Genomic DNA, 25745 nt, shown 5'->3' with positions numbered 1-25745 from the left:
GCAGGAGTCGCAGTCGGGACCTTGGTGGCCACAGGATAGGTCAGAGGGCACACCTTTGGGACGCTTAAGATGGAACCCAGGCAGCTTCCAGGAGTGGGGAAAGGAGGGCAAACTTTGTGCCCTAGAACCTCCAGCATAAATCAGCCCTGCAGAGATCTTAAGACCACTGACCTCTGGGATCCTGACAGGAAAGCTGTGGCTCAAAGCAGCTGCATAGGGAGGATGGTCCAGCACAAGAAGCTCCTATGGGTGTTTCCCAGAGGCCACGACGCAGGTGGACCTCCTCACCTGGGAAGCAACCAGTGCTTCCCACCTGTGTCTGCCTTAGGACCCTCACAGCCCCCTCTAGATCGTCCCACCATGGGCCTTGCCCATGTCCTTTGTGATTCACAGCCAGCACTCAGCCCACCTGGAGGGATGCTGCTTTTACAAACCAAAATAAAGCTAGCTGCACTGGGGACACTTTCTACAAAGCCTCTTGTTAAAGGAGATCCTGTGTGTTCTAAAAGCAAGTTCCCTTGTGTTCTTCATTTTGGGGACCGCGAGGCCGAGTTACAGCATCACCGCTCACAGGCTGGGTGGGAGGTGGGGTGGGTCTGGTGCCATGAGCAGGCCATAGCCCCACCAGATCCCTCCCTGGAGCCCTCCGGTGGCATCAGGAGCCTAGGCCACATTCCTGCTTTAACCACATCCACATAGAACTTGAGAAAAAATCAAGACACAGACAAGGAAGTGTTTTCTACTGAAACTGTTATTATTTGCCATTAAGAACTGCAAACTACACTACTAAGAATGAACAACATTCTCTTCAGTAAGCCTTTTTCAAAACACGAAACAAAGCTCTCTGTGGGTCAGGCCATCGCCTGCGTCCCTGGTTCGTACCAGCAGCAGCACATGTTCGTCAGAGAAATGCAGTGCTGGAGGAGTGGAAACCAGCCAACCTTCCCTGTTCCCCCAACTGCACCTCACCGGCGGGGCACAAGAAACAGGAAAAACAAAACAGAGAAAGTCGCTTATGTGGGCAGGACGAGCAGGCTCGGGGCGACCATGAGTTCAGGCCCCGCCCTCCCAGGCAGGGCTCGGAGGAGACTGTGTGTGGAGGCGCTCTGGGACAGCCCATCGCCTCTGCCGGAGCCCCCCACAGCCCATTTACACTTCTGGTGGGACAGAAGCCAGGCTTCCAAGATGGACGGCAAACCCGAATGGGAGTGGTGCAGCCTGGGCCCAGAGGACTTGGACTAAAGGCTGCAGGTGCTGACGTTAGTGCTGAGAAGGATCTGGAAATGTCTCTGACTGGTACAAAAGAGGGATGGGGCGCCAGGCTCACATCGTAAAGCTGTGAGCTTTACCTTCCGGCCCTAAACCACCTAAAGCCTTGGTGAGTAGGAGGAAGGCCCTGGATGGCAGCAGGCTGCACACCCCGCCCCTGCCAGGGCCCCAGAGCAGCTCCTCCCCACACCCAACCCCGACCCAGAGGAAGCTGGCACGACAAGCAAGCAGCAGCACGCGGGGCGTCTGGGATGCCCGGACCCGCAAAGGCGGCATGAGAAAGATGCAGCCTACTTGGACTTTACCTGCGGCTCCGGGAAAGCAGGCACATCCCCGTCCTAGTGAGTCCCAAGCACGGGGACATCTTTGGGTTTCCACCATGTGCCACCACTTTACTAGTTTGCTCCCCAGAGGAAGGAGAAACCCTGCCGCACTACTTCAGCCTGATCTCCCACTGAGGTAGCCCTTGAGAAGCACGCCAGGCAGGCGGTGCGGAGGGCAGGGGCCTTGGAGGGCAGGGCCAGACCAAGTCCGCAGGCACCATTCGTGCACGCCCGCCCTGCAGCTCTCCGGAGCCTGACTTGGGACGTGCCCCACAGAAATTCATGTCCTTGGAACTTCAAACAGGACTTTAATTCCAAAGCAAACCCAGAACCGAGTGCCCAGGAGGAAGCAGGGCAGAGGCAGCAGGCGAACACAGGGTGGGCCGTGTCGCAGGGAGAGCTCTCAGGTGCGAACGGCTCAGCTCTCTGGAGCGCCTGCCCGGCTGCACGGGCCTTCCCACGGGTGGCACCTCGTCTGTGCCAGGGAGCCCGGTGAGCCCTCCGGGCCTGCACAGTCCCCAGGCTCGCGGGAAGGCCCTCGGGACAGGGCAGTCCTCCATCCGCGGGCGGAGGCAGCATGGGGCGCGGGCATTCAGCGGACGGGCAGGCTGGATGGATGAAACACGGCGGCGCCAAGCGCCCCGAGGCAGGGCCGGGCTCTGGAAGGGGCCCCCAGGAAGGGCCAGTGAAGACTGTCCCCCAACTCCAGGATTTTCAAAGAGACAAGATTTCAAAGTCTTCATCTTCTGAATCAAAGAATCTTTCCAGTCGTTCTACGTCAGAAGAATCTAGAAGAAACAAGACAATACCTCATTAAACGCCTGGCATGGGGTCTCTGCTTGGCGGGGACGAGGAGACACACTACCGACACCCTGCATGTGGCCTGCTCGCCCTTGATGCAACAGGAGAAAAGGGGACACCAGGACCACCCTGCTGAGGTACTGGCCCTCCTGGGTCGTGGGGCTCCGCAGGCCAGGAGCTTCAGCTGGCGAGGGGAGGGCAGGAAAGAGAATCCCACAGGCACTTCTGAAACAGAACACGCTTCTCGGCAGAGCACAGAGGGAAGGGGCAGTGGCTGGGAGAGCAGGGCTTCCTGTCCCAAGAGGAGTAGCACCCCGTGTACCATCTGGGGACTGATGGGACATCTGTCCTGAGTATCCAATGAGACCCCCTGACTCCCTGTTGGTTCCTGCCAGACAGTGGGCTCAGTCACCACCCTCCATGATCTCCTCGGAGGAACAGGGACACAGGTCCCGTCACCATCACAGAGACAGATGGCTGCCTGAACAGGATGTGTGCATGGCTTGCCTGCTGAGTCCCAGTTCTCTGTATGCCACAAGTCGCTTCACGTTAGGGAAACTGAGGGCCTGAGTGAGGGAGGAGGCCCTGAGCCTAGAGCCACTGAGCAGCAGGACACGGAGCCCACCTGTGGCCTGCCATTCCAGGGCTGGCACCCATCCTGGACCTCGTAGAGACACTAGACCGTCACGGAGAGCCTGGCACGTTCCGGCTCACAGGGACCCAAGGGGCCACATGAGGAGGACACCCGGCTCCACGTCCCGGGGGCCGGCTTATCGCACATGTGATGAAGGACAGGGCAGCAGAGTGCCCTGCTGCCACTTGGGGCCCAGGCTATCCAGCAGCACCCTGTCCCACATATACACCACCAAAGGCTTACATCCTGGGCTCATACAAATCTTAAGTCAAAAGCAACTGGAACAGGACCTGGGCGAAGCAAAAAGGACAGAACATTGCACAGACCATACCACTCCCAGAACAGCCGTGTCCCCACCTGAGATGTGGCCCTGTGGCCTTCACACTCACCTAAGGACAGGTTCAGGACGTCCGGGCAGGCCAGGTGAGAGGGTTGCTGCTCCACCAGCTCGAACATGGGCAGGGCACCTCCAAGCAATGACAGCTGTCAGCAGACAAGGCCGTTAGACACAGCCGTGGGGGGTGTGGCGAAGCGCCCCCCATCCAGAGAGATCACACTGCTGGCAGAGGGAGCCGTGGGCAAGGACGGGGAGGTGGCCTCTAATGGTCTGCGCATCATCAGGTCTCCAATCGCTCACACAGAGGGCGCCAAACTCCACATGCCACCTCTGCTCACAGCCACAACACGGGCAAATCTGAAACGCCCTGCAAAGGCTCACAGCAAGCTCCGTGGCCATGTTCTCTGCACACGAGGCCGAAGCCACAAGCCACACTGTGAGCTGAGGGCCAGGTGCCAAAGGAGGCGGGACCCCAAACCAGAGACCCTGAGACAGCCTCCTGTAACCACCACCCACATTAGGGGACCTGCCACCCACCTGTCTGACTCGTTGGCACCAGTCATCAAAGTCGTCCTCAGTCTTACAGAAGAAGCCCTGGAACAGAAGCAGCCGTGAGCAGCACGCGGTGAGGCACACAAGCTGGCCACACTTGAGTGCAGTGTGGCCACAGGAGATCTAGGTCTCTGCCCTCCTCTGGGGGCTTGGTCCACAGCTCGACCCTCCGCCCTGATCAACCAGGCCACGGAGGCCATGTGCAGTTTCATGGCCTGGCCATTCACATGCCACCAGAATCCACAGGGCGCAGCACAACTCAAAAAGTGGGCCTCCCATCAGCGGCACCTAGACAAGGGGAGCCCTGGGTCCCACGCAGAGTCAGTGGCGATGGCGCGCGGCTAGAACCATCACACACGCAGCACCTATGCCAGGGACATGTTACTAGACACTCCAGGCGCCACCAGAACTCTAGGTGCGATCCTGGAAATGGGTGCCCTCTCCCTCCAGAGACCATCCATGCTGCCCTGGCTCGGGTGACAGCACATGCGTGACATGCTGCTGGGAGACAAGAAGCCAGGATCTCCTGAGGAGCCCACATGCAGCCCTCCTCCTGTCAGGCAAGGACAGGGTAACCCCTCCTACCTGGTGTCCGCATGCCCATAGCCCAAAGCACTGCCACTCTAGCCTGCACGGTCTCCGTGAGCACCAGCCTCGGTCCACTATGGAGCAGCGCTTACAGCCCCAGGAATTCAACCCTCCAAGGCACGGCTCCACCCGCTACCCACCTCAGGATGAGACACGAGACACACAGACCACAGGTCCAGAGAGCTCCATCTCGGGACCAGGATCTACCTTGTCGGGGACTTATTAGTTAATCACTCCCTGAGGGACACCATTCCTTCCAGGTGTTTCTGACCCCCATCCCCATCAAATGCATTTTAAGATCACAGCCCAAAATTCTACCTTGTAATCAGAGCAAAGAAGCTCATTTTTAGAAATCATCTGCCAGATACATTAAGTCAAAAACTGCAAAGTCAAACTCCAAAACCCAAAAAGGTGATGCGGGACAGGGAGTGGAGCAGACTGCCCCTGTGTTAGGGGGGGCCACTAGCTGTGAGGGCCAGGGAGCCATGGGGGACCACAAAGGCTGAAGGCCCCAGGCGCACACAAGAAGCTAACAGACATTATTAAAACCTTCTGTGCCCTGTGCATGCGAAACCACATCAATAGGATACTTCCTCCAGTGCGCTGAAAACAAAATCATAAAATCGGAGACCCTTCCTTCCCACCTGCCCACGAGCTCCCATGGCCAGGGGAGCAGGCAGCACACAGCGGGGGACGCACCACGGCAATGGATGGGTCGAGCTCGCTGATGCCCATCCTGCTGGGCGGGTGGCGGCAGTGGAAGCTCTCGTCTGGAATGAAGCAGCTGTCAGTCAGCTCCACCGCAGGCTGCGTCGTGTGCGGGTCCAAGTAGATGAGCTCCTCACCTGGGAAAGACAATGAGCAAGTCAACAGGAAGGGAACAGACTGGGGTCCCACTCCGACGGGCCATGTGGAAATCCACCTGCTCACACGCCACGTTGGGAGACAGCAGGCATGAGATGGGGTGGGAGCCAGACCACTGCAGGGAAGGAGTGTCCTCAGGAGGCCTGCACCGGCTGGGCAGGACTGTAGACCTCTCACAGAAGCGTGCTGCTTCTACACTGGACACCCAGGTTCAAGCCAACACCCTCACGATGTTTCAGTTGCCAGCAGGACCAGCACTCACCCACATAGCCTATGAAGTAGTGAGCGCTGTTGGGCTTCCCTCCGATCACTCCCAGGGACTGAGGCATCATGAAGCAGCGCTGCAGGGCAGAGGGGAGGCGGGCGGCTGAGCACACTGTCTGGTGACCACAAGCCCGTGTGCCATACGAAGCCAGCCTCCTCCCCGTGTGCCAGGGCCTGACGGGGTGGCAGGGGATGGAGAGTGAGAAGACGTGGTCCCCAAGAGCTTCATCAGCAGGTACCATGCAGCTGTGTCCAGGAAAGCCCCACGCAGGCGGTGGGGCTGTGGAAGGCACAAGTGAGGGGCTATGGGAGGAGGTATGGACAGAGGCGAAAAGCGCCCATGCACAGGGCAGAGAGGTGTGCGGGGCGGTGGGGCACCACACTGAGACCAGTGTTGCTGAGGACTGGGGGCAGGGGAGCAGAGACTGCAGAGTGAGCATGGGGGCCAGCAGGAGAGGTGGTCAAGACCACTCAGGTGGAGGCCAGGAGTCCACAGGGCGGTAGGTTGCGGGGAAGGAGAGGTCAGAGGGTAGAACGGGCCAATATGGCGACAACAGCAGGGTTTTAACAAGAAGCAGTATTTCGGTCCCTCTGCTGGTCAGCGAGAAGGCCCACCTTCAGCGTCTCCACATAGGCCTCGTTGATGTCGGTGAGCCCCAAGCGCAGAGGGATGAGAAGCACCAGGGGTCTCCATGGTGCCGGCCTGTTGGTGACCTCCGCTCCCACCGGGAAGCCGTTACAGTGCCGGCTGGAATCCGTGGGTAGTGCGGTGGCCCCCGCACACGGAAGGCTGCCCCTGCACAACCTTCCTGGAAAACAGAGATGTGCTTTCAAGCGCTGAACAGAAGCCGACAGAAGCTCACCCAAAAGGAACAAGCATGTCATTACTCAGTCAAGGGAAACAAGTGTAACGAACTCAAGTGCTTCACACAACCTGAATCTGGAAAACAAGTCTAAGATGAATCCTGACACCCACAGAGGAAAAAAAAGAAAGAAACGTTTTCTACACATGTTCAATTTAAAATTGTCGTCGTGAAACAGTCTCGAATGAAAGCAAACACACACCGCCACGCATCCCGGGCAGCACTGGGGCCAGCACCGTGGCCATGCCAGCAGCATGTGCACTGGCCCCACAGCTGGGACGCCATCAAGGAACAACCTTGCTCCTCCCTTGTCAGTGTGGAGACAACTCGTATCTTCTAAGCGCACTGCTACTCTTCCATCAGTGTGCTACCCTGAGGCTGGTGGTGGGGACAGGGACATTCCAGGGGCCCCAGCCCCGCAGGCACCCAGGCCATGGTTTCTGAATACCTTTCCCTGCTAAACGGAACCAGGGCTCTTCAGAGAAACCACTGACCCCAGGCTGGGGAAGAGAAAGGACAAGGTGGGCCAGCCACCTTGCTAGCCAGTAAACCCAGCAGGAGGGATGGTTACAGAAACCACCATTCCAGGCAAAAATCCTCGATGTACTTTCAGTATCGATCCCGGATCCCCATTAATCCCCATCAATCACAGGGAGGCAGAGACACAGCCTGAGCTATGACTTGAGCCTGGAGACCCATGGAAATGCCACTGACCAGCCTCCTGCCATGGTGCTGAGGACAGCCGCCAGGCAGAGCTCTCGGCCAAGAGGTCTCCCCAATCTACCCTGACGAACCAAATACAGAGTGTGGCTCACTGTACCAAATGGGCCTGACCTCTTGAAAATGTCAGTGCTATGAAAAAGCAGGAAAATAAACCAAAATGGAGAACTTTCCAGATTAGAGGAGACTGCACAGGTGTGGCAAGCACATACAACCCCAGCTCCTTGAGCACAGGCTGGAGTGAACCAGGGAGGGCCAGGCCAGCCAAGCAGCGGGAAGGCAGGTGTGCTGACCACCAACCACTGGGGACACAGGAAGGAGGCGATGGCTACACGAGTGCGGGACTGGAATTCCTCAGAATGCACAGCTGGAAAATGAAGAATGGGGGTGGAGGGACTCCCTGCCAACTACACCTTCCTCACCAGCAAAGACCCTCACATCAATCAGCTCAAGAAATGATGGATGCAGGGCCCACGGCTGCACTTAGGGGACTCACCGAGGCTGCATGTGGTCAGTGACATGGCAAGCGTCCAGGAACCCACGGGTCCCTTGGTCATGTTCCCTTCACATTCCCACCATGCACGAGCTTTCTCCAAGCCAGTCCGTGACAATGGCCACATACCATATAACTGCCCAGCATGCCGCCCCAGCCCCACCAGCACCTGCCACAGCAGGAAAACAAGACAGCCAGACCAGCAGGACCACCTCTCTTCAGAAGCAGTTTCCTACCACTACTTCATCTGGATGCTTCCCCGTGTCTGTCTCTGACTCTGGAAGTGCATATCTGAGGAACCTCCATTTAGAAAACTAGGAGGCGTTCAGGTTTGAAAACTCCAGCTCCAGCACAGGGAGGCTGACCTTCTGTCCCTCCTCGGTCAGCTGTCCTCGCCTCCTGGAAGTTCCAACCACAGTTTCCTCTGCCTAGGGTCTGAGCTCCCTGCACGCTTCCTGTGCTGTACCTCTGTGAGTGCTGTCTCGGGGTCTTCTTCCATCTCTAACTCCTCCCCACGTTCAAGGCCTTCCCAGTGTCTGCTGCACTCATGAAGCTCGAAAGCCATCCAGGGAAAGCACCGGCAGAGGCTGCTCTGGGGGTTCCGGCTGGCCCCCCAAGGAGGGTGGGCACATCTCAATCAGCAAGGCTCTCCCCGCCCAGCACCCTTCCCCTGAAACAGGGAAGGCGGAAAGCCCGCGCTTTTACCAGGGAGCAGCTCCGGACACCGGGACAGCCCTGGCTTGGCCAGTACTGGTTCTCCAACTTTTGCTTTGGTAAACTGGAGCCTTCTCTCCCACACCTGTGACCCTACGCAGCTGAGACTAGAAAAGTGGCTGCTCACCTGCCTTGGCTGAGGCCTTAAGTATCCCCTCCCCAGCCCCCTGAGGCTTCTAAAGCCAAAAGCAATTAGCACAGCCATTCAGAATCCCCTCCACCTACTAGTCACCTCACTAACCTATGCACAGGACCCCAGGCACTGTTTCTGTCCCAGTGTCCTTGCTGGTTGTATACTGACGCTGTTCCTCCTAAGTCATCCCCCTGATGAGCCTTCGTTGCTTCTGACTCAGGAGGGGAGGACTCCAGGGCCCTGACCATGGCCGTGCAGCCACACACACACCCCAACCATGAGACTGTTACATCTGCAGGCCCGGGCCCTCCTCAGAACAGACCCAGTCCTCCTCAGACAAGACCAGGTCTGCACTGATTTCCGATAGCATGGTTACAGATGACCTAAGATGCCGAGAGCCAGGGGCCATCATCTGGGGACATGGCTGAGTCTCCTCCAGGCCCTAACCCGCACCTCACCCTGGATCCCGCAGGAATGCAGGCTCTGGAAAGCAGCCTGTCCCTCACTCCTTCTTGGCACAGCATCGGTGACTAAAACTTCAGCATGCCTGGATTTTTCAAGTTTCCCACGGATCCTTCCAGGAAGAGGAAGAAAGCAATGCTCCTCTATGCTTCCTGTTACACCTTGGCTAGAGACAGTACAGCTGAAAGCTGTTCCTGCCTTTCCTTGCGGAGCATGGTGCCAGGGAAAGACTAATCCAGCACACCTGAACAAGTTCTGGCAACGCGGATATGGCAAGTTGAGGTACAATATAACCCAGCTCTGCAGAGAGTCCGGGCCCATCCCCTAAGCCTATTGTACAATGGATGAGAATGAGGGATCCCCTGGCCATGTAACAGGGCACCGACCTGCATGCCACTCAAGGGCCTTCCGTGGGCCGGGGAGCCGCTCCCTGAGTCCCACCGGCTACAGCCCCTGAGCTCTCATTCACTTACTGATGTCCTCCATCACCACCGTGTTGTCCATGGCTATGTGGACTGCCAAGGCGCTCCAGGTGTCGAAAACAGCCAGTTTCCTAACAGAAAAGAGAGGACACACCAGTAAGCCTTCACAACTCAAAGACCTCTCACTTCCATGGGCCAAGTAAAGGAGAGGGCAGCAAATGCTCCCGCAGGTTTGCAGATGAGAAAGATCACAGCTGAGACCTTCAGGGCTGCAGATGAGAAGAAAGCCAAGGCTGCGGCCTGCTTCTTCCCACCTGGGCCCAGTGCTGCTTCCATTACGTCCAGCTGCCACATGGGGACAGGGTCCCTGCACAGGAGCCCTGGCTGCAGGGCGTTCTTTCCTGGGGAAGGGAGCACAAACCCTGTCTCAGCTATACCACGGCTTCTGCCAGCCCAAGCAGGCCCAGCATCCTCATGCCCCTTGCACCTTCACACTTTGCTCCACCTCACCCCGAAAGTGACAGGCTGACAAGCAGCTCAAGCCCCACAGAGAGATCTACAGTTAACAACAGTAACTGGCAGCAGAGAGCATCCAAAAGCTTGAGCCTCTGCAAGACAAGCGAGCGACAACCACAAGTCTAATGGGAGAACCTAGTTCATCTGGGGACACCCGTGAGGGGCGCAGGGCGTCAGGGCCACATAGAGCCCCTCCCCATGGGAAGGCCAAATTGGTGCCCAGGGGAACACATGCAACACTCTACCAGCTGACTCACTCTCACACCTGCTGAGGGCCAGGTACAGCGGTGAAACCCACTGACACACAAGACACAAAGCAGCCCTCCAAGACACGGACAGTCCAAACAAGAGGCAGGCAGTGGGTGGTGAGCACAGCAGACAACAGAGCAGTAGTTGGGGCACTACCAGTGCAGGTGCAAGAAGGCCTTGATGCTGGGGGAAGGCTGCAGCAGGTGCAAAGGCCCTGGGCAAGGCGTGTGCAAGGAGCACGAGGTACAGTGTGCCTGGGACTGAGCACAGGAGAAAGCGATGGAGACAGAGCCGGATAGGGAGGCAGAGCCATGTCTACACCTGCAGCCTTCCCTGGAGTCATCTGGGAAGCCCCAGGACGGTTCTAGTAGAAAAGGGGCAGACAGCCACCATGTATTTTATGAAGATGACACCTATTGGTATTTTTTTTTAAAGATTATACATATTTGTGAGAGAGAAAGAGGGAGAGAGCAGGAGTGCACGTATAAGTGGGGGAGTGGCAGACCTCTAGGGAAGGAGGGTCCCTGCTCAGCAAGGAGCCTGATGTGGAACTCGATCCTAGAACCCAGGACCACGACCTGAGCCAAAGGCAGATGCTTAACTGACTGAGCCACACAAGCATCCCAACACCTATTGGTATTTCATTTTTATCTTACTTTTTTAAGATTTATCGATTTAGGGGCACCTGGGTGGCTCAGTGGGTTAAGCACCTGATTCTGGCTCAGGTCATGATCTCAGTTCCTCGGATCAAGTGCCATGGTAAGCTCTGTACTCAGTACGAAGTCTGCTTCACTCTCTCCCTCTGCTCCCCACCCACGTGTACACACTCAGTCTCTCTAATAAATCTTAAAAAAACCCTCATTGATTTAGAGACAGAGTATGTGCACAAGTACAGCATCGGGGGGGGGCAGGGAATCTCAAGCAGACTCCCCACCAACCACAGGGCCCAATGTTGGCAGTGAGGGGCTCGATCCCACCAAAATCAAGACCCGGATGCTTGGGGCGCCTGGGAGCTTCAGTGGGTTAAGCCACTGCCTTCGGCTTCAGGTCACAATCCCAGGGTCCTGGGATCAAGCCCCACATCAGACTTCTTGCTCAGCAGGGAGCCTGCTTCTCCCTCTCCCACTGCCTCTCCCCTCCTCCTCACTCATGTTCTCTTTCGTTCTCTTGCTTTCTCTCTCTCTCTCAAATAAATAAATAAATAAATAAATCATCTTTATTTTTAAAAAAAGGGCGAGATGCTTAGCTGATGGAACCACCCAGGTGCCCTAACACCTATTTGTATTTTAAAAGAGCCTCGAGGACATCGAAAAGAAAAGGAAGACCAACAAGGAGGCAGAAAAGGGTTTTGGACCGTGGTGAGGACAGGGAGGTAACAAGCACTGGTTAGAGTCCAGACCCAAATGAATGGGGTGCGTTGAAAAAAAAAACCCAGCATGACCCCAGTTTTTTTTTCTGAGTTCCTGGAAGGACAGCACTGACATTCCCTGTAGAACGAACAGGCCGGGGACAGGGAGAAGGATCAGCTTCTGGTTCTGGCTGTTAGGCTGACATGCCCCTCGGACATCTCCGGGGTACTGTTGAGTAGGTATATGGACCCGAGTCTGGGCACAAATCAGCACTGGGGGGGGGGGGTTGACTCTGAAAACTGCACCCTGTAGACCACAGCTCACACTGCTGCTGGCAGAAAAGAGAAGCGGCCTAAGGCCAAGTCAGCCCCGCAATGCTCTTGGAGGGGAGACGACCATGGAGCCATCGACCATCAGCAGGGCCCAAAGAGCATGACTGTACCACCCAGGGTTTCCTAGAGAGAACATCTGCACCAAGAGCCACCTGCCGAACAACTGAGTAAACAGAGGACCAAATCTTGGCATTGGGAAGGGACTAGATGGACAGCAACCTCGAAGGAGCTGCTTCAGAGCAGAACTGGGGACAGCAAAAGCCCACAGATCATACTGGCAGACCCCACGTGCAGACATGCACACAGACCACACACACAGGCCGTGCAGCCACACCATATGCACAGACCACGTGCGCAGTCCACGCAGACCATGCAGACAACTCATGCAGGCACACACAGGCTACACACATGGACTACACACGCAGACCACACACACTGACCACACAGGGAGACTGACCGTGCAGAAAGACTCTGCTTCCAAGGTGTGCAGGGCTGGACCCAGGGCTCTTAGGGGCATGTGGTAGGGGCTGAGTAAATGGGGGGGGGCAGGGTGAGGGGACAGAGAGACCATGGGCAGACTTGAGGAAGGTGGATTTGTAAAAGAAAGTAGCACTCTGGCAGGTCCCCAGCAACCTGCCAAGAGAGGCCACGTGGACAGGGCAGCCCTTCACTGCAACTGTGGGTTGTGGGGAAAGGGAGAAGGGGTAGGTTCAGACACCAGGAGCAGGGAGCCTGGGTTACAAGGAGCAGGGGACAGAGGTTTGAGTCTGGATGTGGAAGGAAAGCCACAGAGTCCACTGCGGGGAGAAAGTCGGCACAGAGGCCGAGGCCCATGGCACCCACACCGGACTGCTGTTACTCCAGACCAGTTTCAACCTCCAGCCTTGTGGATGGGTCCATGTAACAGACACAGAGTCCCCATCCAGCAGGCACTCTCTGGATGACAACACTCCTCTATGAGGAAACATCACAGGACATGACCACCTCCGAGGACTCTCAGGAGGGCCATGAGGGGAAGTATAAAAGACCCCTCAGACTCAGGAGAGTTTGAATCCACAGGTCATGCTCACGCCACCCCAAGGAAATGGGAAGGATAGGGCTTGGCACATACTTGAGCACCTGGGCAACAGTGTTGGGCCCGTACCACTGGCCGATGGACTTGCCCTCGCCAACTCCCATTTGTGCTGCAGGAAACAGATGAGATTAGTGACATGTGCCTCCCCCCGTCCCGCCCCTAGAAGAGGCTCATCTTGGCAGCAGCACATAGCAGCAGGAACACTCCACAGGAAGCCTGGACTGGCACGCCTCCTCCCCGCCTCCAGCAGGCGCTCCTGACAGACTCCAGAACACTTTCTCCAAGAGGGAGAGAGGCCACCTCAAGGGTCATCCCTCACTATAAGCCAAGATACCAGCCCTTCAATAAGGAGTAGGATAGAGGAAATTCAATGAATCAAAGCTAGAGCTTTACTTCCTTCTGTAAGTGAGGACATGATGCTCAAAACAAAGGAGCATTTACACTTAGTGATGGGCAGAGAGGGATGACCCCTGGAGATGCTGTCCCACCCGCACTGCTGCCGCAATGAGCAGCCTGCACCACACTGTGGCCATGCACCCCCCCAACCCCCAACCATGCCACGGCAAGGCCCGGGGTCTGAGCTGGCCTGGTCCATGCCACAGTCCCCGGTGGCCACAGCCAGAGGGACCTACAGCTTCACGCCTCACACACCCGAAACCAGAGAAGCGCTCGGGGGAAACCAATGACTTGACCTGCTCTAAGCAGCAGGGCCTGACGCACTTAGCAATCTCCCACCTATCTGGTGAATGGAGTAGTAACTATCCTTCCTGTCGATGAACGCATTGAGGACATTGAAGTAGCTATCAGACTGCCTCTTCCGCTGGGTCCACCTCCAATCTAGTGGAGAGATGCAGAAATTCAATTTTACCAAAAGAGGAGAAAGAAGCCTTTACATTTCTAAAACACCCAAGCCACAGATGATACCCTTTTCTGAACCTTTCTAAAGTTAAAAGCTAAATTCTCTAGGATTTCCAAACGCATACATGCTAACCCATCAAGATAAACCCATACAGAACAGAAAACGGTTTCAGTGATATAAAGATCACTTCTAAAACATGAATGTTCGATATTCTTTAATGTCACTTTTTAAAAATCAATGAAAACCTGTGGGTTGCCGCTCAAGAAAACCCTGAACGCTAGTCTGCATGCAGTGGGTAACCTAGCCCCCCAGTCCTGTTGGCTTCCAAGAGGCTGTGACTCACCTCGGCCTAAATGGCGGCACACCAGGGCCTGGGCAAAGATCATCTGTCCGCAGCGCAGCATGCAGCCCCAGCCTGTGTCCGAGGTGGGGCCAGTGCCCCCTGTCATGGTGAATAAAGACAGAGCCCTCGCCGTCAGATGGCCCAGGAGCTCAGGAGTCCACTGGCAAGAGGACTTGGTCCTAGTATGCTGGGATCAGCCCTATGCCGCGTCAGCTCCGTCTCAGAGGACAGGCCGTTTAGAACCTGATCATGCCAAGTGCACATTTACTGGGCAATGACACGTCCTGCCAACCCCTTGAAAGTGGCAAAATACATGACAGTTAGTCTGTCACAGAGAATTAGATTGTCTGGAAAACATGTGGAACACACTAAGTCTCACAAGTAATCGAGGAAAGTCCAAGTTCAGGAAGGACGACCTTTCTCCATGCACCGGAAGAGCCAAGCTGCATCTGCTGGGAGCTTGGCCTGTGTGCAGGAGGGCGGCAACACAAGCCTGGGCAGGCCGGTGATAGCCCTCAGCACTTCAAGCACACGCGCCCTGGAGCCCAGCCAAGTCATGCCCCTTGCCAGGGCCCAGAGGATACCCATCCTGGGCTCTAGAGTTCTGCGGGTACTCTGAGACTGGCCCCAGCACGACAGGAGACATCCCAATGTCCAAAGGCCCAGCAAGGCGAGAGGTGCGAGGCGGCGCGGGAGCAGAGAAGCCAGGGCCAGCCCTCGGAGCGGCAGCCCCAGCAGACCCCATACTTCCCTGCAGTGCCACCAGAGGTAGCCCCTCCTACAAACGCCCCAAGGGGCAGAGTTGGGGGCATGCGACAACTCCTATACCCACCAGCCATACCTGCCAGCCATCTCCCCATGGCTGGGAAGGAGAGACTATGTGGGCCCTTAGTGGCAGGCACCTTGCTCCTCAAGGATGTTCCCAAACACTACATGGCTCCTCTAAGCCCGGCCCCGCTCTGTGCAGACAGCGACCTGCAGGACAGCGATGTCCCCGCACCAGTGCCCAGCACACCTCCATGACCAGGTGCTTCCCTGTCTCCAGGGCTGAGCACAGCACCTGTGGCATAATTGGCATCCCGGAGCAAAGCAGACAAATGCCATTGTTAGGTGGCCTGTGGTGGCACTGGTCTAGTCTCCCTACCCCACAGCACTCCCCGTCACGACCCTGCAGCCGTACATGCCCCTCCCTTCCAGAGAACCCAGGCTCGCAACTCTGGGCGGGGCCTGATGGAGACAGGCTGCAGCCTCCTGGTGCCGACCCTCTGGTCTCAGGTTCTCCAACTGACAAAGCTAGGCTGAGAGCTGGGGCCCCTCCCCGTCCACCTCCAGGGCCAGGACTCTAAATGGGACTTACATCGGTGCAATGTGAAGACAAGGCACATCCAAGCGGCCCTTCAGGTCTCCCTGCAACTAAGTGCGGGACACCGCAGAAAAGGTGATGACGCGGAGCAGTGGCCTCCAGATATCCTGGGCCTACAGTCTGAAGCGCACTGAGACAACTGTGACCCAGGACACTGTTCCAACGTACACAATGAAGCCTCCTGAAGCCACACGCTGCCTGCCTGTGGAAACCCACGACTCCACACTCCATTCTGCTCTCACTTTGAAATGCTACTTGTGACTCATTATCCTGACTCTGAGATCCCAGTAAGAAACTAGGACCAATAGTCAGAAAAATCCCTGCCCTCGGGAGAATCAGGATTCCTGGGTTTAGATCCTAATTCTGCCACATGAGGGGCAAGACCTCAGCTGGCTTAAGTCACTAGGGTCGCCGTGACATCAGAGATAAAGTGACAAGGACCGGGCATCCCACAATATTATGCGTCCGACCTGTCCTACTTATAAACCCTGTATCTATTAGCACGCGTGGTAGCCGACAGCATACTTACCAATGGCTGGGAAGTTCTTCCTGTATGTAAACCAAAGTCTGGATGCCACATCGGACAAGATCTCATCCTTTTCTAGGGATTGTTTAAAAGCAGAAAACATACACAGCCTTAACTTTGTAGATCATATGATACAGGAAGTTAACAGATAACTATTATTTTATTCCCCCAACATGAGAGCACAACGGGCTCCAACATGGCTAATACCTGTGAAAATGCTGTATTTTCTACCCAGTATCCACACAGGCTCTGAGGTCTCCGGGAAATCTTCAAACTCAGCAAATCGAAGAGTGTCGTAGGTCAGAGTAGCTATTGAAACCAAACACACATTGATCCCATTTTTATCATTTCATAAAACAATATGAAAGATCATTTCCAGCATTTCCACGTAAAGGACTCCGTGTAACTCTGTGTCTCGGCAGGGCAGTGACAATCACCAAAGACAAAGCAACTGTAAGCAACAGGGCAGCAGCCCCCGAGCCCCGCCTTCCAGCCGACACGAGGGTGAGGCCAACGGTGCCAGGCCCAGGGCAGGAAGCCCCTGACTTCAGTACTGGTTTTAAACTTAAACCTACAGAACAAAAGTAATCACTGCATCTCAGCGTGCAAGCTGAACAGAAGGTGGAGTCAGCGTCCCCTTGGAGCAGGTGTCCAGAGACCAAGGGGAAGGCAGGGACTTCAGGGCAAGAAACACAAGCTTGGGGATGGTGACAACCAGCCATGGAGGGACAGGTACTATTCCTGGGTGGGACACAACCCCTCAGAAACAGACACACCCTTCTGCAAAGTCCCCGAGACTCCCTGTAGCTGTTTTTGCTTCAAGATGCTCCTAGAAGAGCATGGCCACCAGCTCTCACCTCCTAAGAAGGTGGCTGTGCATGCAGCTCACAAGACCTGTGCACCATTTCATCCTGTGCTATTTCATTTAAGAAGCCAGAGAGGCCCAGTGTCCCTCTCTGTCCTTGGAAGCCGACTGAGGAAAACCTCTCTACACGGTTTCCAGACTCAGCAGAGCACAGACCAGCACCTGCGAGGCAAGGGGCACAGGGTATCCTGGGTCCCCCAGCTCTTCAACTGCTCCTCACAGAACCCTAAACACACAGTTCTCACCTGCTGTCGCTCAAGCCTCAATGGTACCTAGTCACTAGTGCCCTCACCTGCAAACTGCCCAGAGAACTTTGGAACATCAATTATAGTAGTTTCTCCCACAACTGAATTTATTTTTTGACAATAGCCCCACCTTTTGGTAACAACGATGTATTAATTTTCAAAAACCCAAAGACTAAAAAAAAAATTATTAAAAAAATCATCTGCAGCTTCATACCTAGCAAGGAATCTCCTTCCAGAAGTCTCTGCATAGATTGGTGAAGGAAACCATACCATACCTGTGATTTCCTTGTCTCTATTCTCTCAACGATGACGGTCAGTCCACATAGACACAGAGCTCCAGCAAACATCTGATGGTCCCACAGCACCCCATGGCACAGATGTCCAGGCCATCGGTAACTCCCGCACCCTGTCGGGGTGCTCCTGACATACCCTGCGTGAGCATCCCTGCGTGTCCTTCTGTGCTGTGCACAGTGCTGGCCCTAATGCCTGCAGTGAGGTCCAACCCTGGCTCAAGCAATGCCAGCTTCTAGATTCTTTGGGCCCCTTGACCCCTCAGTGTAGAAACATCCTTATTCATAAAATGGGGGGAAAAAAATAACAGGATGCCCTCCTAGTGCAGCTGCAGAGTATCCATGAAACCCTTCCCATGAGGTGCGCACACCCAAGCTGGCAGACAGAGGGGCGCCAAGGTCAGCCTGGGTCATTAATGCTGAGGACACAGAACTGCAGGTTCAAAGCCATACAATTTTACTGCACCCGAAAGACTAGACTGGGCGCACAGCTAATTCCCAGGCCCAGGGTTGGGTGAGCAATGCTCCATGAACAAAGACATCCAAAGAAATCAAAGACCCTGCATTTGCTACTTCAACAATTCTCTGGCTGTCAGGAGCCCAGATCCAGCTCTGCCTTTTCTTCTTTTCACCTGAAACCTGACAGCGTCAGGGCAGTCCTGTTGCTTCTAGAACCAGCTGTGCTGCCCAGGATGCCTGAGCACGACAGTGGGTGCTGGAAGCTATGACCCACCCAGCTTCACTCAAGGGCTCTGCTCAGTGTGTCCAACTTGCCTGTGCTTCCTCAACACCAAACACACTGCTCTATGCTTGGGGACAATCAGAGTCCAGGTTTCTCTCCCCCTCCTTCTACCTAAGATTACTTGTTTCTGCCCATGATTATCAATGCTACGTTCAAGTGAATTCAAGTTCCATGATCTCAAGTAGCTGCGCACATCATGGTGTTTCTGTTACTTCTCTATTTTAGGACCCCTGGGCTTTAACTGACATGTAGATTCAAACCAAAACATTTACTCTCAAGGAAAAAAGATGCAAACAACCTTGACTCTCCTGCCCTACTGATGCCCAGGACCCTTCGAAGGCCACCACCGTGAACGAACGATGCAGAGATTGCTACCAATCCTGGAAGGCTACCAAGCGCTGTGGGTGAGTATCTCGTGTGCACTCTGTGCCACAGGGGCACAGCACTTGTCACAGGACCACAGCCCCATATCAAAGCTGGGACGCCTTTGAAGTAGAGAGGTAACAAAACGCAAAGCAGGCGTACTTCTTAGGTTTACTAGCAAACTTTATAGGCAACCAAGCCAACTTCAGAGGGAAAAAATAAGAGGTGTTCTATTAAGTTAACACTTTATCACCAAATTTTATACAACAGCTAACCAAATTATGGGTTGTGTGGCCTCAGATTCTTTATGGCATCAGCCAAAACCATGCAAGGAGACACACACACTTTGTTCCAAGCAAAGGAACAAACTACCAGGAAGTGACCCCAGCTCTTACTAGAGTAGCAGGGGCCTCGAAGTGAGGGTACACATATGTCACCTGTGGGTGACTCCCATGCCCCTATGTCCCCCAAGCACCTCACATCACTGCTCCTTCTACCTCTGCCCCTCCAGCTGACTGCTCATCCGAGCCACTCCCCCTGAATCCTGCTTCTGTTGGGTGCAGGTCCCGTGTGTCTCTGGAACTGGCTGCAGACACAGCTACCCCATGGCCCGGCAACTTCCTCAGACAGGGACTGTGTTCCTGTTGGTCCTCGGGGACGCTGTGCATGGAGTGTATGTCCATCACGACCAGTGAACACAGCCCCCACTGTGGGCAGCCCAAAGTCTAACCCTCACTTGGTGGAGACCTTACTGTGCCTCAGTTTTCTCACTGGTAAGAGGAGAATAGCTGTGTTTCCCTCAGAGACAGTGTGATGAAACGTGAAAAGCTTTGCCCCACGCTGGGCAATAGTAAGCATGTTTTGGGGTGGGGTTCCCTGGGAGTCACTGGAATAGGTAAGTTCGTGGTGCCACAATATGCACAAGGAAGACCAGTCTCCGCGTTCTGTAACAGGTGTAGCACCCAGTGCAACACACACAGGAAACTCACCCAAATACATGGTCTAACTCACTGAAGCTGAATGTAGCCAACAAGCCTGCCTCCCAAGCCTGGGCTTTCAGGAGCAGAAGCCAGCCATCGGTGACACCTCACCAGCTAGCTCAATGTCCTGAGGTTTCCGCCCTGGTAAATGAGCACACAGAGTCCCACAGACCCGCAGCAGTTCCGATCAAGAAAGCAAGTGAAGAAGACTTCTCATCCCCATACAACCAGCAGAAAGTCTTGACTGGCCTTCGGTGGCTCTGCCCAGCCCCACCTGCAGCAAGGGACAGGACACCTGGAATTAATGCCACCGCCCCAATGCCCTCAGGGCTCCTGCGGACAGAGGCTGCTCACTCAGCGCAGGCCCCCTGCATTAGACCAGACCACCAAGCTCCCGGACCTTCTGGGCCGCACTCCCCAATGGTGCTCTCAAAAATACCATTCACTCCTGACACTCAATTTTCAGTTCTATGAAGATTTGGTTTTGGAGACAGAAGAGCCCACTTCCTAGCTGTAGGGTGCACGGGCCTGGTCCCCCTGCCACAAGGTGGGACACAGCTGCTGCTCTGCCCGTGGGACGGGAACACAAGGCCGGGGCCAGGTTCCAACCACGTGTGCAGCACCCAGCAATGGTTTCCAGCACTTCCTCATCCTCCTTTTCATAGTATCCCAAGCCTCGTTATCTATAAAATGAAACTAACTCTCCCTTGCCCTCTACACAACACCCCTCTTATCGTCAGTGTTAATTTAGTCAAAACACATATTAATACTTGTGTAGAACAAAAACCATTACAGAACACCAGGTCAGAAAACAGCTGAATAGAAAAACTAGTACTTTTCTATTTTAAAACTAAATTTCACAATCAGTTACATCTGCACAGATTGCCCAATACAGAGGAGTCTCAGACTCACCTCCAACTCTCTGCTCAGACTGACCAGCTTCACAGGGGCTGGAGGCCAGCAAATTCTGCATCCTTCCCAGACAGGGTCACCCCAAATTAATTAGGACTCAGAATAATTTCATCATCACCATACATGGTATCAAATCATATGTGCAGTTCACATACTCCTGAGTGAAAAGAGATCAAATCTCAAAAATAATGCCAGTCTCCAGACTCCAGGAAATGGTTTTAACTTCCACTAAGAGGACACAGAGGACAAGCAAGACTGACGGATTTTGGCCAATGTAAGAATTGATGCTGTTTCAGAGGCACTCTCCCTCATTTGGTCACCTGGGTCCCAGACACCTGATTTTCCACATTTTCCTCCAAGAGGTCTCTGACCACACCCACAAGAGGAAGCAGAAAGCCCTTTAATAGCATGGCAATTCCATTAGAAACAAACATTTTAATATTATTAATCTGGCAGAAAAAAGCATCACTTTTCAAAGATATTCCCTCAACCACCTATAGCTTCTGAAAGATAATGCTTCGTAAATAAAATCAAAAGAAGGGTTCGCCTTTCCTTTAGAAAATGTTTATGTATAGGGATGCTGGGGAGCTCAGTCGGTTAAGCATCCGCCTTCCGCTCAGGTCATGATCCTGGGTACTGGGATACAGTCCGCACTGGGCTCCCTGCTCAGCAGGGAGTCTGCGTCTCCCTCTCCCTGCTGCTCCCCCTGCTTGCTCTTTCTCTCTCTTCCTCCACCAACTAAATAAATAAGATTTTTTTTAATTTTTTTGAAGATTTTATTTATTTATTTGAGAGAGAGACAGTGAGAGAGAGCAAGCGAGAAGGTCAGAGGGAGAAGCAGATGGAGCCGGGAGCCCGATGCAGGACTCGATCCCGGGACTCCGGGATCATGACCTGAGCAGTCGTTGGCAGTTGGTTGGCAGTCGTCCAACCAACAGAGCCACCCAGGCGTCCCAATAAATAAGATCTTTAAAAAAAAAAAAAAAAAGGAAAATGTTTAAATTTAGAATAACAGGTTTTCAAGTAGTTACTTTTTAATTTTCATGAAGGTGTTGGCAGTTCAGTTCTGAATGAAAAGTAAGGAAGAGAAAGGAAAAGCGCCCAGAAGGTCAGCTACACCAGAGACCTAGAAAACACTGCACTTGTAAGCATACTGCACAGAACACCACACTGAGCACACTGTTGCCCTGCAGGGCTCAGCAGCCCCTTCACACCACTGCCACCTTATACACTAAGAGACTTTCTAAACTGAAGTCCTTGTAGTGCAGGAATACCTAGTTGACATTAATTCAAGTTCTGCTTCCTCAATTACCAACCACATGCCAGACACAGCTGAAACCCTGGAGATGCAAGCTTGAGATATGGCTCTGTCCTCAGGGACGGACAGCACAGCCATGTTTTAACTGAGGGCACCCACCAGCCTCTTGAGCCCAGAGTATGTTCTCACACACAGTGCTGGGGGCTTGGTGGAGAACACAACCAGCCTGCAATCCATCTGCACCTTCTGGACCTGTCTATGCCAGCCAGCAGCCCTGGGTGCCCCTCCTGGGCCCCTTCTCTTTTCTCCTCCTCTCAGACCCTCAGGGACTCATCCAAAGCAGCTTTCCACACACTTCCACTTCAAGTCAGGCCGACGCCCTCAGCTCCAGGCCTGTGGGCCCTAAGCTTCCCTGGACATCACAACAAAGATGTCTAACAACAGTCCGCTCGTACAAAACCAACAGCTCCCCCACCAAGCAAGACCCCCAAAGTCTTCCCCACCAGAGGTTCTCACTTCAGGCCATAAACCTCAGCACCATCTTCAACTCCTCCCTCTCCGTGCCTCCCCTCAACCCATCACTTCCAGCCTATACACAATCCTGACGTCTCAACCCTCAAATACATCCAGAAGTCAACCTCCTCTCTCCACCCTGAGCTAAGCTTTCGTGGCCTCTCACTTGCCTCACTGCAACAGCCTCCTAACCGGGCTCCTTGTTTCTGCCCTTGCCCCTCTGCAGGACATGTAGTATGTTCTGGACAGAGCAGCCAGAGCCAGTCTGTGAAACATAGGTCCAGTCACATTACTGCTATACTCAAAACCTTCCAAAGACTCACCAACTCATTTAGAATAAATTAACACCCCAGTCCTCACTATGACCCAACCAGGCCCTATGACTGGGCCAAATCTGTCTCTTTGCCTTCAGCTCCTACCTCTCTCACCCCGAACTGCTGCATCCTGGCCACAAGGGCCCACTTGCCCTTCCTCCTGCACTGCTTTTGGGTCTTGGTCAAAACTTACTTCTGCCTGCAGTGAGATTTTTTTCCTGGTTTTTCCGGGTATAACTGAAACTCCCTCTTGCTTGGCCCACATCACTCTCCCACATGAACCACATGGTTTTTGTTTATTTTGTTCCCTTCTCTAGCCCCAGGGTCTAGAACAATGCCCAAGACAAACCTCTCATTCAATAACAAATGTAGTTTATTGAATGGATCACTATAAAAACAACTAGGAGCTGCCCAAGACTTGGTCAAAGAAGGCAGAGTCTGTAAGGAGTACAGGATCAGAGGAGGCTGCACCATTAATGAATCCTAAAAAGATGTAGAGCATCCTGTCAGGAAAACTTCTCCATCACAGCGTCCATGGATCATATGTTTTATCAGCAGCAGCAGCAGCGGCCTTCAAATGCAAACACTTTTTTCCTACTCTGAAATACACTTCAACTTCAACATGATGATTTCCATTTTTTAAGCTAATATAACCAACACAGAATTGTGTTTTCCATCTTACCCAAGTCTCTCCTACGAAGTCTGAAGTATCCCAGCAGTGATAACTTCAAAGAAAACAGATAAATATTTCTATTCCTTTCTCCATCCCATTTCCCCAGGAAACAGCAAAACACTCTCTGTGGTTTCTTTTTTTTAAACGAACTTCACAAAACACAATCTGGTTAACATGCTTCTTTGGGAGTCAAGACTACTGTTTGCTCCAGCCAGATGCCACAAGTCACTGAAATACTGGCCATACACGTCTGCATTCCAGTTTCCACACTGAGATTTCCGCAAATTTAAGTTGCCCCTGCCATGAGAAAAAAGACAAAGCAAACAAAGCTATCCAGGATGACAGGTGGAATTACATCAGATGGCGGTGGGGGACGGGGAGGTGCTTGAAGGCAAATCACTCCCTACAAGTAATGAAAGGACTAAGATTGTCCCCACCCTTGGTGGGGGACGAGAGAGCCGGTGTCAGAACACTTTCAAGGCTACTGAACAAAGATCCAGAACAGTTTGCCGGCAACACGTAAGGGATGTCCCCGCTGGAACAAAAGCACAATGAGACAGTCCAGAGAGCCACACATGCACATATCCCCACGTGTACACGGGCACACACGCACACATACGCCCTCCCACCCGCCACATACTTCGCATCAGGACCCCAAGAAGTTAAGATATGACGACATGAATCCAGTTTCTCTCTTCACGAAAAGGAAGCTTGCATGATGTACTGGTCACTGAAGTAAAAAATTTCCAAAAAGGCTGCGTGTTCTGTGAGTGTTGGGAGCACGTTTCTCGCCACCAGGCTCCCGATGTAACTTCCAAAGAGTTAAAGAGCTTCCATTCCTTAACGTTTGGGGCGTGGGCTGGCGGCAGGCACAGCACTCTCCCGCCGCCGGTTCTGGAGCTAGCTCCGCCCGGCACCCCCCCGCCCGTCTCGGACAGCGCGCTGCCCCTACTCGTCCGCCCCGGCCTTGGGCTTGTCACCGGGCGCCCGGGCGCTGCGGGTGGCCCTGAAAAAGCGCCGAGACACGCAGACAGCCCACTGTCAGACCCGCGCCGGCCTTCCCACGGACGCCGTCCCCGCCCCGCTCCGCGCCGGGGCCGGCTCCGCCCCGCGGCCCCGCGGCCCCGCGGCCAGCCCGCATCCACGTCGCGCTGGGCAAGGCCCAGGCAGCAGAGGGGCCAGGAGGGCGTCGCCCGCCGGTAGCCCTGCGCCCGCTCGGGCCCTCACCTGCGTCCATCTTCCCTCTCCCGCAGCCGACTGAGCAGCGGCGTCGCTCCGACGGTTCCGCAGCGCGACGCGACGGGCCGCTGCCGGGGCCAATCCGGGCCTAGCGGGCGCGGGCGGGGCCGGAAGTGTGGGAGGAAGTGCACGTCCGCCATCTTGGCGTACGGCGAGGCCCAAAGCCCAGGGCTGGGCCCGCGCGCCCGGCTTCCTGGCGGCCTGCCCATTAGCTCCGGGCACCCCGACAGCGACCCGTGGGGATTGCGAAGGCAGACGCGGGCGGGCGGTGGGGCCGCGGGGAGGGCACGCTAACCCGCCGAGCGCCCCGGCCGCCGGCGCGGCCATCTTGCCGTACGGACGGCCCAGTGCGCCATGCCGCTGTACAGGGCCGCCGGCCCGGGCCGCCCCCGCCCACCCCCGACGCCGCGAGCCGCGGGCTGCGCCCAGCCGGGTACTGGGGAGCCCCGGCACGTCGAGTCCCGGCCGGGCGGCCGGACGGCCGGGCGGCAGGGCGTGCGCCGCCATCTTGCCGTACGGGAGCCGCGGCGGCCGGCTCCCACGTCCCGCAGCCGTGTCGCCGCGCGCCCTCCCCTCGGGGCGGTCCCGCTCGCGGCGCGGCGCGGCGAGGCGAGGGCCGGAGCCTGGCGGCGGCGCGGCGGCCTGAGGCCCGAGATGGTGATCTGCTGTGCGGCCGCGAACTGTTCCAACCGGCAGGGCAAGGGGGAGAAGCGCGCCGTCTCCTTCCACAGGTAACCGGGCTCCGCCCCCCGCCGCCCGGCCCGCCGCCCGCGCGGCCCGCCGGCCACGCCCCCGCCCGGCCCGGCCCGGCCCGGCCCGGCACCGCGGGGAAACTGAGGCCGCGCAACCCGGCCCGAGGCGGGAGGGCCTCGGTGCGCCGGGCCTGGGGGCCGGTCCCGCGAGTGAGTCAGCGCCGGGCGCTGTGTGACCTTGGCCCGGGCCGCCGTCTCTGGGCCGGGCGTCTCGGGCCACGACGGCCGGCGCCCCCACTCCGCGGCTCCCGGCTGCCCCTTGCGGCCCCCCGCTCCCCCGCCCCTCATCCTTCCGACCCCCGGCGCCCACCCCACGCCGACTAGGAGACCACCCGGAGGCCATCCCTCGGCCCCCCGGCGCCCACCGTACAGGCACCACCACCGCCCTCTCCCCCACAACCCCGCGGCCACCCTGCGCTCCATTGATTCGCGCTGGTACCACCAGTCTCCAGTGTGTTCTGGAGACGCTCTTGGGTCAGTTGTCCTCTTGCATTTGCTGTGACTTTTGTGCTCTTTTGATCGCGAGCGAGCCTGCCTTGATTTGTGCC

At 55.5% G+C, this 25745-nt stretch overlaps 2 protein-coding genes across 3 annotated transcripts in view; one reads left to right on the top strand and one right to left on the bottom strand.

Annotated features, from left to right (window-relative positions):
* Window positions 1-733: 733 nt before the first annotated feature.
* On the bottom strand, window positions 734-24600 carry ATG4B (autophagy related 4B cysteine peptidase). Its single transcript, XM_044242040.1, is given in 14 exon segments — window positions 734-2380; window positions 3417-3510; window positions 3902-3958; window positions 5204-5349; window positions 5631-5709; window positions 6248-6441; window positions 9491-9570; window positions 12997-13069; window positions 13696-13797; window positions 14163-14261; window positions 16055-16126; window positions 16259-16360; window positions 24434-24468; window positions 24470-24600. Coding segments are annotated over 14 exon segments (1323 nt in total). The 5' UTR covers window positions 24586-24600; the 3' UTR covers window positions 734-2306.
* Window positions 24601-25048: 448 nt separating this feature from the next.
* THAP4 (THAP domain containing 4) overlaps window positions 25049-25745 on the top strand; it is a 40283-nt gene continuing 39586 nt past the window's right edge. The window contains exon 1 of one of the 2 annotated variants that reach the window (XM_044242037.1): window positions 25049-25176. In XM_044242037.1, the coding sequence (XP_044097972.1) occupies window positions 25100-25176 (77 nt within the window). In that variant the 5' untranslated portion in view covers window positions 25049-25099. Of the gene's footprint in view, window positions 25177-25556; window positions 25672-25745 lie in introns of those variants that run through there. The other variant, XM_044242038.1, reaches the window with a different exon arrangement.

The sequence above is a fragment of the Neovison vison genome, chromosome 3, assembly GCF_020171115.1.
Source record: "Neovison vison isolate M4711 chromosome 3, ASM_NN_V1, whole genome shotgun sequence".
Classification (NCBI taxonomy): domain Eukaryota; kingdom Metazoa; phylum Chordata; class Mammalia; order Carnivora; family Mustelidae; genus Neogale; species Neogale vison.
The sequence above is the reverse complement of the archived record's forward strand: the minus strand, read 5'-3'. Positions and strand labels throughout refer to the sequence as shown.